The 14,828-nt window shown below is 29.2% G+C and overlaps 1 protein-coding gene across 2 annotated transcripts in view; it reads right to left on the bottom strand.

Annotated features, from left to right (window-relative positions):
* Positions 1-14,828, bottom strand: part of LOC135128590 (protein GDAP2 homolog) — a 118,243-nt gene that overhangs the window by 70,591 nt on the left and 32,824 nt on the right. For both annotated transcript variants that reach the window (XM_064055499.1, XM_064055500.1), the window contains exons 2-4: positions 9,936-10,133; positions 2,279-2,421; positions 2,036-2,168 (exon numbers count right to left, since the gene is read on the bottom strand). In XM_064055499.1, coding sequence (XP_063911569.1) covers positions 2,036-2,168; positions 2,279-2,421; positions 9,936-10,123 — 464 coding nt within the window. In that variant the 5' untranslated portion in view covers positions 10,124-10,133. The remainder of the gene's footprint in view (positions 1-2,035; positions 2,169-2,278; positions 2,422-9,935; positions 10,134-14,828) is intronic.

The following is a 14,828-nucleotide window of genomic DNA, read 5'->3' as shown; positions in this document are numbered from 1 at the left end:
AAGACGAAGAATCGAAATATTTAAAAAGTCCAAAAGTGAAACATCAAAAAACTCAAAAATCGAGAAATGGAAAAAAACAAAATATCGAAAAATCGAAAAATCAGAAGATTGAAAATTTGAGATGTTGAAAAATCCAAAAATTGATCCAACAAACGAAAAGTTAAAAACGCTAAAAATTGCAATATTGAAAAACCTGAAATATCGGAAATAGAGAAATCGAAATTATGAAAAATCGGGGAATTGAAAATTGAAAAATTGAAAAATTGAAAAACTGGAAAATCGAAAATTAAAAAATCACAAAACTGAAATCTTGGGTAATAGAGAAACCGAAAAATAAAAAAATCTAGAAATCGAAAATTTGAAAAAGCCCAAAAATTAATTATCCAAAAATTGAGTAATCGAAAAATTTTAAAATCCCAAAACTCAAATATCGGAAAATTGATCAATCGATTAATCAAAAAAATTGAAAACCGAAGGAAAATTGAAGAATCGAAATATTGAACAATTCTAAAACTGAAGCATCGAAAAACTCAAAAATCGAGAAATGGAAAAAACGAAAAATTGAAAAATCAAAAGGTCGGAAATTTGAAAAGTAGAAAAATCCAAAAATCGAATGATCCAAAAATCAAAAATTTAGAAACGCCAAAAATTGAAAGATTGAAAAATTGGAAAATATAAAAGACGCAAAACTGAAGAAATGAAAAGTTGAAAATTCGAAAAATATGAAAAATCGAAAAACTGAAATATCGGCAAATAGAGAAACCGAAATTATGAAAAATCGGGAAATTGAAAAATTGGAAAATTGAAATATTTAAAAATCGTAAAACTAAAATCTTGGAAAATACAGAAATCGAAAAATAAAATTGAAAAATGTCAAAAATGAATTAACCAAAAATTGAGTAATCAAAAAATTTAAAATCGACAATTTAAAAAACCCCAAAGCTCAAATATCGAAAAATTAATCAATCGATAAATCAAAAAATTGAACAATCGAAGGAAAATTGAAGAATCGAAATATTTAAAAAGTCCAAAACTGAAACATCGAAAAACTCAAAAATCGAGAAATGGGAAAAACAAAATATCAGAAGGATGAAAATTTGAGAAGTTGAAAAGTCCAGAAATGAAAAGTTGAAAATTCAAAAAATATGAAAAATCGAAAAACTGAAATATCGGAAAATAGAGAAATCGAAATTATGTTATGAAAAATCGAGAAATTGAAAAATTGGAAATTCGAGGAATTGAAAAATCGAAACATCCAGAAAGCGAAAAATTCCACAATGTTGATTTTTTTTCCAAAAATCTCGATGTCTAGGAAAAAATTTCAACACGAACTCATAAACCACAAGTTCTAGGTTGTTACTTTTTAACAGTTAAGTAACATTTGATAATTATACTATTCAAAAATTAAATCCTCGTTTTGAAGTGGTCTCCATTTGATTTAGTGGCAGTTTTTGTCATTCTATTTTTATTTTACGATACTAATTTACGTTAACTAGTTAAAACCTACAAAATGTGCTCTAATATTATCCACAACCAACAAACAATATTTTACACGCCACCCCAGCAAGTTGACTCTTTTAACCACAGGAAATATTAACACAATTTCAATTTGGCAACAGGTCAGCCCCACAAAAACATCCGCGTCAATCCAACTCATTTTCTGAGTAATAACAATTTAAAAATTATAAGCGATTACCGTCCCCATTAACGTAATAACCTTATCACCCCAGGCCGACACCAACAACGAATACAAATAAATACACCATTATAGCACTTAACTTCGAAAAGAAAAATGCAACCAGGCGCATAATTAACTCCAGGTAAATTACATCTTTTTATATCGAACTAACGCCTACGTCACACTTAGGTGATAATAGAACACTTGTTCTAACCAGAGATTACACAATCACGAATGCAATCACCCCGCAGGATGAGTAAACACAGTTCACAGAAATTAAATTCAACCTTAACTCACGCGTGCGGTAAAACAGTATTCGAAAACTCGCTAACCGCTTACTCTACTTCATCTACAAACCTATAACATATATGCAGTGTATTTTCCGAAGCAGATTGGTATTTAATGTTATACTTGGGTCCAACGGTGTGTATAATATATCGAGCTGGCAGTGCATGGCCTTGTGTAACTCGAACATCGCCTGTCCTACACTCTAAAACAAAGAACACGATTATTATTATTATTACTTCCGACGGGGATTGAGTCAAACGCCAAGCAAGATCGAAGCCACCCACACTCGGAACTCTGATTGGGAAAAATTACCTCTTATATCTAGATTGATTTCCTCTTTTAATTCAGACCCGGCCCTTTGGAAAATTCTATCACTGACCGGATTACTCTCGTTCATCGATTCATTTGTAGAATTGACTATAGCATCTACTTGGAGTGCTGAAATATCACCAGACCTGCAAAAATACTAGAAGGTAAAACCGTGTAACGTCGATCAATTTCGTTTAATATTAAAAGGTCTCCCATTAGGAATTAGTTACATAATTACACGGGAAACGCTTAAAATAACCCAACAAACGATTGCCTAGGGTGCCTTATTTATAATGTAATCAGTTGTTCGGCGTGCAGACAACAAAAGATTCCTAATAAAATATTACGGGAAAGATCGATAGTTTTATAGATAAATTGCCTGCCTAGGAGGAGTTACGTGACAGTTTGATTATAAATGAATTGTTAATGGGACAAAATTTAGCGAAAAAATTCCACGACTTCGATTCACCGAACGACCCCATTTTTAACCAGAAACGCGTACTTTCAATTCGATTGCTCGCTGTTTTATTTCATTTATATAAATTAATAAATAACGTTTTCAACCACGAGCGTTTAAGTGTGCCATTAGAAACAAATTATTCGAAAAGTCATTCAAACTTATCACTTAACTGTTGGTTGTTGTAACATTGTAATATTTTTTTTACTTTTGAAATTTTTTTTTAGATAAACAAAAAAATTAATTTAGATGACTCATTCAAAATCAGTGACGCTTGGAACGCGTTCCAGTTCGTCATGCATCAACCTCTGTCCAGGTAGCGTTGTCACAATACCGAGTATCATTATCGCAGCAGAAACGATTTTTAACGAGCTATTGAGAAATGTAGCGGCGCGTACAATTTATAGATTAAAAAGCTTGTGTAAGTGCAATTTCAACTAACACCACGTAAATAAATTGAAAATGTTTTTCAACTGAGATAAAATGGTCGAATCGGACAAAGTGTTGTCGAAGTATTGAAAAATCCGATAATCAGTTTCGGGTACTGGGCGATGGGGTTCCCCTTATCAAGATCTACCCCAAATAAGTGGCCAAATGATAGATATAAACAGGCTACAAAATGTTATTTACGAATAAAGATCTCTATCTTTACGACTGTGTATGCTTTAGCCCTAAAGAAGTATAAAAAACACGACTTCCCCAATATCTGCAGCTATATAAAAGTTTACCCGTTAATAAAGTAAAAAAAAGACTGTAATAATTGTTGTTAGTGAAAAAGTCACTGTGATTTTATTTTATGATTGCTAACTTTGTGCAGATACAATTTTTTTATTTTTCTTAATGCTAAATTGTAATTGTCTTACATAAAAAGGAATACTAAGAACGCGAGCGCAGCGAGCACGTTTCAGGTGTTATTAAAAATTACTCGTTAGTGTCCCTGAGAAACTAAATTATTATAAGAGAATTTTTTATTGTCTAAAAAAGGCGAATCCTAGAAATGTTTGTGATTATCTGCCAAAGTTGCAATTTAAATGTGCTCGCTGCGCTCGTATTCTAAAGGTGTGTTTTTTAAGTCTACAGATTTATGTTTACAATACAATCCAAACAAGTTCATTCCTGCTCACTTCTATAACAACAAAGTTGAAAAAAAAAAGTTTAAAAAGCGAGTACAGCGAACACATTCAAGTGCAATTTGTTTGTGATCAGAAATGTCTAAGCAAATTTTATGTGTATGCGGATTGTCGTGTAGTTGGTAAAACGCTAACCAAAATTTAACTAATCATCCCTCCCGACAATACGATGACTCCTCTAAAATTTACATTAGTAAATGTTTATTTAAATTTTATAAAATAAGATACCCCTAGACTTGTGGTTAATGAATCCGTGTTGAATTTTTATCCTAGATAGAGACTATTGAAAAAAATCAAAATTGTACGATTTTCCGAATTTTCAAATTTTCGACTTTTCCATGTTTCAATTTCTCGGGTTTTCAAGTTTCGATTACTCAGTCTTTTGACATTTCCGTTGTTGGGATATTTCAGGTTTTTAATTTTTAAATTTTTCCATTTTTCAATTCCTCCATTATCCAAATTTTCAAATTCTTCATTTTTGAAATTTTCGGTTTCTCGATTTTATATTATTCTTCGATTTCTCTATTTTCCAATATTCCAGTTTGAATTTTTCGATTTCTCGATTTTTCGACTTCTCAACTTTCAACTATTAGATTTTTTGATATTGTAATTTTAGATTTTTCGGTTTTTCCATTTTTCAAATTTTCAGTTTTCGAATTCTCGACATCCATTTTTCGAATTTCCGATTTTTTTTTTATTTAAATTTTTGAATTTCTTTTTTTTCGATTTTGGGCTATTTTGTTGTGTTTTGATTTTTCGATGTTTCAATTTGTTCAATGTTTATATTTTTCGAATTCTCGGCTTTTCGACTTTTAGACTTTTCATTTTTTGGATTTTTCGATTTTTCCATTTTGCGATTTCCCAATTTTTCTAAATTTCAATTTTAAGATTTTTCGATTGCTAGATTTTTAAGTTTTTTAATTCTTCAATTTTTCAGTGCTCCGATTTTGTAAATTTTAGATTTTCGATTTTAGGATTTTTTAATTTTTATAATATATCAATTTTTCGAATTTTCCTCTTCCCAACTTTTCTGTTTTTCAATGTTTAAAATTTTTGTTTTTTTTTTTTTATTTTTCGATTTCTCTATTTTCCGATATTCCAGGTATTCGATTGTTGAATTTTCTATTTTTCGATTAATCCATTTTTCGACTGATTTTCCTGTTTTTTGATTTTTCGACTTTTCGATACTTTAGTTTTAAATTTTTCGGTTTTCCGATTTTTCAAATTTTCAGTTTTCGAAATTTGGAATTCTCGATTTTTCCATTTTGCAAATTTCCATTTTTTTTGTTCAAATTTTTTAATTTCTTTTTTTGAGCTATTTTGTTATGTTTTGATTTATCGATGTTTCATTTTTCCAATTGTTGGATGTTTCTATTTGTCGATTTCTCATTTTTTTCGACTTTTCTGCTTTTCATTTTTAGGATGTTTCGATTATTCCATTTTGCGATTTCCCAATTTTTCTGAATTTCAATTTTGTGATTTCTCAATTTCTCGATTTTTCAGGTTTTTCATTCTTTAATTTTTCAATGTTCCGATTTTATAAATTTTAGATATTTCGATTTCTGTTTTTCTTTATTTACTACATTTTCGATTTTTCAATTTTTCGTTTCTTTAAATTTTAGATTTTTTGATTTCCGATTTTTTAATTTTCAATTTTTCGAATTTTCCATTTCCCAACTTTTCGGTTTTTCAATGTTTAAAATTTTTCGGTTTCTCGATTTTTTCAATGTTTAAAATCTTTCGGTTTCTCGATTTTTTCAAGTTATAAATTTTTCAACTTTTCAACATTTTAATTGTGGCATTTTTCCATATTTTAATTTTAGATTTTTTTGTTCGTCGATTTTTCAACTTCTTGACTATTCGATCTGTCGATTTCTCCATCTTTTGCTGTTTCGATTTATCGATGTTTCATTTTCATTTTCAAAGTTTTCAGTTTCCGAAATTTCGATTTTTTGAGTTTCGATATTTCCTTTTTTTTGTTTCTTGAATTTTCTTAATTTTCTAAATTTCGATTTTCAAATTGTTGATTTTTCGGTTTTTCGATTTTTTGATTTACAAAATTTTCAATTTTTTAATATTCGAATTTTCTAATCGATTTCACGATTTTTCAATTTCAATTCTACGACTTTTCAAATTTGCAATTTTCAAAATTTCGTACTTTCGATTTTTCCATTTTCGAATTTTCCATTTTTTTAAATTTAACTTTTTTCATTTTTCAATATTTGATTTTTCAATTTTTTTGATTTTGGGCTATTTTGTCATGTTTTGATTTATCGATGTTTCAATTTTCCAATTAGTTCATGTTTCTATTTTTCGATTTCTCGGTTTTGCGACTGTTCATTTTTGGGATTTTTCAATTTCCCGATTTTTCAATTTTTCAATGTTCCGATTTTGTAAATTTTCGATTTTTCGATTTGTTTTTTTTTTTAATTTATTAGATTTTTATATTTCAGTTTTTCGTTTGTTTAAATTTTACATTTTTAGATTTTACGATTTTTTAATTTTCAATTTTTTTAATTTTCCACTTCCCAACTTTTCGGTTTTTCAATGCTTAAAATTTTTCGGTTTCTCGATTTTTCAAGTTTTAAATTTCTCAACTTTTCAACATTTTAATTGTGGCAATTTTTTCATTTTTCCATATTTTAATTTTAGATTTTTTAGTTCGTCTATTTTTCAACTTCTTCAGTATTCGATTTTACGATTTCACCATCTTCTGCTGTTTCGATTTCTCGATGTTTCAAATTTTCAAGTTTTCGACGAATCGATTCCTCGGCATTTCGATTTTTAAATTTTTCAGTTTCCGAAATTTCGTTTTTTCCATTTTTCGAATTTTCGATTTTCTGAGTTTCGATATTTCGTTTTTCTATACATATTTGTTTCTTGGATTTTTCGAATTTTCGAAATCTCGACTTTTAAATTCTTGATTTTTCGATTTTTCGAAATTTTGATTTACAAATTTTGGATTTTTTTGATATTCGAATTTTCAATTTGTTTCCTAATCGATTTCTTGATTTTTCAATTTCAATTCTACGACTTTTCAAATATTCAGTTTTCGTAATTTCGTACTTTCGATTTTTCCATTTTCAAATTTTCCATTTTTTTAAATTTCAATTTTTTGATTTTTCAAAATTTAATTTTTCAATTTTTTTTATTTTGGGCTATTTTGTCATGTTTTGATTTCTCCATGTTGCAATTGTCCAATTATTCCATGTTTCTATTTTTCGATTTCACGGTTTTTCGACTTTTCGGCTTTTCATTTTTTGGGTGTTTCGATTTTTCAATTTTGCGATTTCCGAGTTTTGGGATTTTGAAATTTCCCGATTGTTCAATTTTTCAGTGTTCCGATTTTGAATTTTTGTTTTTTCTTTATTTATTAGATTTTCGATTTTTTTAATATTTCAATTTTTCGAATTTTCCATTTCCCAACTTTTCGGTTTTTCAATGTTTAAAGTTTTTCGATTCCTCGATTTTTCAAGTTTTCGATTTCTTAACTTTTCATTTCTGGATTTTTAAGTTTTTCGATATTTTGATTTTAGATTTTTCAACTTTCCCGATTTCTCGATCTTCTGCTGTTTCGATTTATGAATATTTCAATTTTTCAAGTTTTCAACGAATATTTGTTTCTTGGATTTTTCGAAATTCGAATTTTCAATTTGTTTCCCTTTCGATTTTATTTTTTTTTTAATTTTCGATTTTAAATTTTTTGAATTGTCGATTTTTCAATTATTCGCATTTTCAATTTTTTTACCTTTCGATTTTCAGTTTTTTAATTCTCCAATTTTTCAATTTTTGAATTATTTTGCTTTTCGATATTATGAATTCTCGAGATCTCGATATTTCGATTTTTCAATTTTCAATTTTTCGATGAATCCTTTTCTCGACTTCTAGATTTTTAAATTTTTCAATTTTCGAAATTCAAATTTTTCCATTTTTTGAATTTTAGATTTTTAGAGTTTCAATATTTCGTTTTTCCTATATTTGTCCCTTGGCTTTTTCGAAATTTCGATTTTCAAATTTTCGATTTTCTGATATACAAAATTTCAGTTCGTTTCCTTTTCGATTTCTCGATTTTTGAATTTCAATTCTTCGAAATTTATATTTTTCCATTTTTCGAGTTTCGATATTTTGGTTTTTCCTATATTTGTTCCTTGGAGTTTTCGATTTTTCGAAATCTCGATTTTCAAATTTTTGATTTTTTGGTTTTTCGATTTTCAATTTGTATATTTTCCAATTTTCGATTTTCCTATTTCTCAAATTTGTAATTTGCAGAATTTTCCATGTTTCGATATTCTAATTTTCAATTTGTTTACTTATCGATTTCTCGATTTTTCGGTTTCAATTCTTCGATTTTTAGAATTTTCGATTTTAAATTTTTTGACTTCAGTTTTTTTACTTTTTCGATATTCGAGTTTTCAGTTTTTTACTTTCGATTTTCAGTTTTGTCATTCTTCAGTTTTCCAATTATTTTACTTTTCGATTTTTGAATTTTCAATTTTTCGGTGAATCGATATCTCGATTTTTACATTTTTAAATTTTTCATTTTTCGCAATTTGGATGTGTCCATTTTTCGAATTTTCGATTTTTCGAGTTTCGATATTTCCTTTTTTCTATATTTGTTCCTTGGATTTTTCGATTTTTCGAAATCTCGATTTTCAAATTTTTGAGTTTTCGGTTTCTCGATATTTAGATCACAAAAGTTTCGGTTTTTCGATATTCAAGTTTTCAATTCGTTTCCTTTTCGAATTTAAATTTTTTTAATTTTCAATTTTTCGATTATCCATGCTTCAGTTTTTTACTTTTCGATTTTTCCATATTCGAATATTCAATTTTTTAAATTAAATTTCAATATACGATTTTTTGAGTTCTCTATTTTCCGATTCGGAATTCTCAATTTTTTGACTTTTCGGAAATTTTTTCAATTTTTTCGATTTTCGATTTTTCGAAATTGTTATTTATTTTTACTTTATGGAGCCGTTTTTGAGCTAGGGTCTTATAAAAACAATGAATCATTATGGATCAACCACAGGGACGGCGTCACAATATTTTGCTTATTTTAGATAGGATTTATTCGCAATTTTGACATGACGTCATCAATTTTTTGGAAGGGAATAAACGGATAAATTTTGATAACGATTTATAGGATAACCTTAAAACGTTCGCAAGATTTCAGAGTCTTCAATTTTGTAGTTTCAAAACAAAAATTTATCTAACTATTTTGATTTTTTTTTCCAAAAACAGACAGACACGACGGAAACGGAAGACCGAAAGTTCAGTATTTTAGAGATCATTCACCTATTCTTTAGTTATTATTTTTTAATGCCGTTACTACAAACCTATATTTAACGTTCAAGTATGATCAAGATAATTGCCAATCAAGCCACTCCGTTCTAAATTCTATTAATAAACGAGTATAAAAATTTTGAAGTTATGACCTCAATTTGGCACACGATGTGTATAATAAAATGTATGCGAGTCAATAAACCAACCAATAAATTCGGGGTAATGATTCCAAAGAAACACTATTAAGCTTGATTGCAGTTAAAAAAAAAAGTTACAAATACACGCCCAAACAGGAAAGCACGTAATTTTTACGATGTTTTTTTTTTTTTAGTAAATGGACTTTACCTGAATCCATTGTACGCCCATTTCTTCTCAGAGGTAAAATAATTTGCGAATAGCATGTGTAGAAGACGAAACACCTGCTTTTCATGGGAAACAACATCTCACGAAATAATTTGATGAGATAACTGAGTGTTCTTGCAAGACGAATTTTGCGGAAATGATATTCTCAAATTATTTTACCTCTACAAAGTGTGAAAAACTTCCGTGCAAATGAAAACCAAGTTAAAATCTACAAACTTTCTTAATTCTAGCCTGATCGACAATAGCTACGTTGCCAAATCTTATTATACATTTCTCAATTGCCAAAAATAACCGAGGTAAAACCCGAAAAATTAAAAAGTACAATTTAAACTTGAATTAAAAACCTCAATACTCTAAAATATACGTATTTTAGCGGCTAAAAGTTCCACAAACGTTCATTGGTCCATTCGTTGCGCCTGCCGTAACTTACCATAAGATAATTTTGTGATTGATTTCGGGGTCGTACGGGAAGGGTGAATTATTGTGCTTGGGTGCTCCGCTGGCACTGTAATCAGTCAAATAATGAGCTGGAGCTATTTCGCTCCACCTCGTCAGGTTGTTCGGGTGCACCACATCTGATGCCACCCCTAAGGGTTCCTGGTTCATAATGATCCGCATCAAGTATTCCCTGAAACAAAATAACCCATTTGATATGGATACTTAATTCGAACGACGGAATGATATTTAAATGTCGCCGTCTGGAGGCACAACTGGAACACGCCACCTTTCCAGCTAATGAGGGTGCGAAAGGGGAAATATCACGGTGTCCTGTTCGCATTTTGAAAGCCAAGAAATGAAAAGCGGGGGAAAGTCGAGCGCTATCTTAAGCCCGTCCCACTTTAGAAAAACCGTAAGCAATGCATTTTATATGGGGGTTAAAATTTTGCGGAATCAGAAAAGTATGGTCAAGGGGTTGATAAATCACTGAAAGCGTTATTTGGGTTTTGCTCGATAATCGAAGGTCGACTGGATTTATTAATGCGTTTTGCTTCGACATTTCACAGCAGATTTTCGCGTTTTGGGACACTCTGGACACAAATTAAACATTAATTAAGCAATTTATTTATTGACCGTTTCATAATTAAGCGCAAAAATTTCGATGTCGTGGTTTTTTATTCAGGGTGATTACGTGTCCTGCAATTTTCGAGCAACAATTAAATTTTCTTATCAGCGTTAAGCATGTAAATGCGAATACTCGAAATAAAATTTTTAAACACGCGCTAACAAATGGAACGGTTAACGAACACAAGAAAACTCTTACCGATAACACTTCCTGTACGCGAGTTCATTCCTCACAAATGTATGGGGAACATTCGAATATCCGGATTAAAGTTCATCACCCCAGTCAACGACACAAAAATAATCAATTGCTTTTGTTCGAAGTAAAAACGAAGCCGGCGCTTAAAATGTGCACTAGTGGATCATGTCGGATCTAAATTTTGTGGGATAAATTGGAAACAATGGTACAAACGATGTGCTGGCTGGATTTTGAATGTAGGAGCATCGGAAAGGAATGACGACTGACTACGAAATGTCACCTACTTAGAACTTTTAAGAGTTTCGAAACGATAATCATTAGAGACTACTTCGTTCTAGTTTCATGGTAATGTACGTGTTACAATTATCATAGAAGAACCATTATGAGTACATCTAAGACGGAAGTGACGTTACGTAACAATTATTAGAAGCAATTATTAAGCAATTTAAATATTATAATGTCTTTCAACAGTCTCTTCGGACTGAACCATCAGTTCTTTTGTTTATTTTCATCATATATTTTAAGAAAATATAGAGAATATAAAGAATGCAGAAAATAATACAGAATGTGCAGAATAAACGGAAAGAAAAAATAATACAGAAAATATACAATATAGAGGAAAAACAGAATATACAGAATATGCAATATATGCAGAATGCGCAAAAATACCGAATATGAAGATTATACAGAAGATATAAAACATATAGAATATACAGAACATAAGAATACACAGAATACACAGAATATACAGAACACACAGAACACACGAAACATACAAAACATACGAAACATACGGAGCACAGAGAACATAGAAACATACAGAATATACAGAAGACACAGAATACACAGAAAATTAGGAAGATTCAGAGGAAACAAAAGATTAAAAAAATTCAGAAAATCTTGAAAATAAAAGAAATACAGAGAATGCAGAAAACAACACAGAATATACAAACAATTATACAGGAAATGCAGAAAATAACATAGAAAATGCACAAAATGTAGAATATACAGATAAAAATACAGAAAATAATAAGAATGTGCAGAATATACGAAAAAAGAAAATAATACAGAAAATACACAATATAGTGGAAAAACAGAATATACAGAATATGCAGTATATGCAGAATACGCAAAAATAACGAATATAAAGATTATACAGAAAATATAAAACATATAGAATATACAGAACATAAGAATACACAGAATATACAGAATACAACGAACACACGAAACATACAAAACATACGAAACATACGGAGCACAGAGAACATAGAAACATTCAGAATATACAGAAGACAGAATACACAGAAAATTAACAAGATTCAGAGGAAACAAAAGATTAAAAAATTTCAGAGAATTTTGAAAATAAAAGATATTCAGAGAATTTAGAGAATTCAGAGAACACAAAGAATACAGGAAATACAGAAAATAGAGAAAATACAGACAATGCAGAAAACAACACAGAATATACAAACAGTTATACAGGAAATGGAGAAAATAACATAGAAAATGCACAAAATGTAGAATATACAGATAAAAATACAGAAAATAATACAGAATGTGCAGAATAAACGGAAAGAGAAAATGATACAGAAAATATACAATATAGAGGAAAAACAGAATATACAGAATATACAGAATATGCAGTATATGCAGAATACGCAGAAATACCGAACATAAAGATTATGCAGAAGATATAAAACATACAGAATATATAGAACATACGGAACATCACACGGAACATACAGAACATACGGAACATGTAAAACATACGGAACATACGGAGCACAGAGAGCATAGAAAACATGCAGAATATACAGAAGACACAGAATACACAGAAAATTAAGAGATTCAGAGAACACAAAGAATACAGGAAATATAGAAATAGAGAAAATACAGAGAATGCAGAAAACAACACAGAATATACAAGCAATTATACAGGAATGGAGAAAATAATACAGAAAATGCACAAAATATAGAATATATAGATAAAAATACAGAAAATAATACAGAATGTGTAGAATATACGGAAAGAGAAAATAATACAGAAAATATACAATATCGAGGAAAAATAGAATATACAGAATATGCAGTATATGCAGAATACGCAAAAATACCGAATATAAAGATTATGCAGAAGATATAAAACATACTGAATATACAAAACATACGGAACATCACAGGGAACATACGGAACATACAAAACATACGGAACATACAAAACATACGGAACATACGGAGCACAGAGAACATAGAAACATACAGAATATACAGAAGACACAGAATACCCAGAAAATTAAGAGGATTCAGAGAAAACAAAAGATTAAAAAATTTCAGAGAATTTTGAAAATAAAAGATATTCAGAGAATTTAGAGAATTCAGAGAACACAAAGAATACAGGAAATACAGAAAATAGAGAAAATACAGAGAATGCACAAAATATAGAATATATAGATAAAAATACAGAAAATAATACAGAATGTGTAGAATATACGGAAAGAGAAAATAATACAGAAAATATACAATATCGAGGAAAAACAGAATATACAGAATATGCAGTATATGCAGAATACGCAAAAATACCGAATATAAAGATTATGCAGAAGATATAAAACATACTGAATATACAGAACATACGGAACATCACAGGGAACATACAGAACATACGGAACATACAAAACATACGGAACATACAAAACATACGGAACATACGGACCACAGAGAACATAGAAACATACAGAATATACAGAAAACACAGAATACCCAGAAAATTAAGAGGATTCAGAGAAAACAAAAGATTAAAAAATTTCAGAAAATTTTGAAAATAAAAGATATACAGAGAATTTAGAGAATTCAGAGAACACAAAGAATACAGGAAATACAGAAAATAGAGAAAATACAAAGAATGCAGAAAACAACACAGAATATACAAACAATTATGCAGGAAATGGAGAAAATAACACAGAAAATGCACAAAATATTGAATATAGAGATAAAAATACAGAAAATAATACAGAATGTGCAGAATATACGGAAAGAGAAAATAATACAGAAAATATACAATATAGAGGAAAAACAGAATATACAGAATATGCAGTATATGCAGAATACGCAAAAATACCGAATATAAAGATTATGCAGAAGATATAAAACATACTGAATATACAGAACATACGGAACATCACACGGAACATACAAAACATACGGAACATACAAAACATACGGAACATACAAAATATACGGAACATACGAAGCACAGAGAACATAGAAACATACAGAATATACAGAAGACACAGAATACCCAGAAAATTAAGAGGATTCAGAGAAAACAAAAGATTAAAAAATTTCAGAAAATTTTGAAAATAAAAGATATACAGAGAATTTAGAGAATTCAGAGAAGACAAAGAATACAGGAAATACAGAAAATACAGAGAATGCAGAAAACAACACAGAATATACAAACAATAATGCAGGAAATTGAGGAAATAACACAGAAAATGTCCAAAATATAGAATATATAGATAAAAATACAGAAAATATACAATATAGAGGAAAAACAGAATATACAAAATATGCAGTATATACAGAATACGCAAAAATACCGAATATAAAGATTATACAGAAGATATAAAACATACAGAATACACAGAACATAAGAATACACAGAACATAAGAATACACAGAACACACGGAACATACAGAACATACGGAACGTACGGACCACAGAGAACATAGAAACATGCAGAATATTCATGAGACACAGAATACACAGAAAATTAAACGGATTCAGAGAAAACAAATGATAAAAAAACTTCAGAAAATCTTGAAAATAAAAGAAATATAGAGAATTTAGAGAACTTAGAGAACAAAAAGAATACAGGAAATACAGAAAATAGAGAAAATACAGAGAATGCAGAAAACAACACAAAATATACAAACAATTATACAGGAAATTGAGAAAATAATACAGGAAATGCACAAAATATATAATATATAGATAAAAATAGAACATTCAGTCTTTAGAGAATATACAGGAAAGACAAACAATACAGAAAATGCGGACTG

This window comes from Zophobas morio, unplaced genomic scaffold (assembly GCF_036711695.1).
Source record: "Zophobas morio isolate AGI-343-1 ecotype UQ-CSIRO unplaced genomic scaffold, CSIRO_AGI_Zmor_V1 ptg000014l, whole genome shotgun sequence".
Classification (NCBI taxonomy): Eukaryota; Metazoa; Arthropoda; class Insecta; order Coleoptera; family Tenebrionidae; genus Zophobas; species Zophobas morio.
The sequence above is the reverse complement of the archived record's forward strand: the minus strand, read 5'-3'. Positions and strand labels throughout refer to the sequence as shown.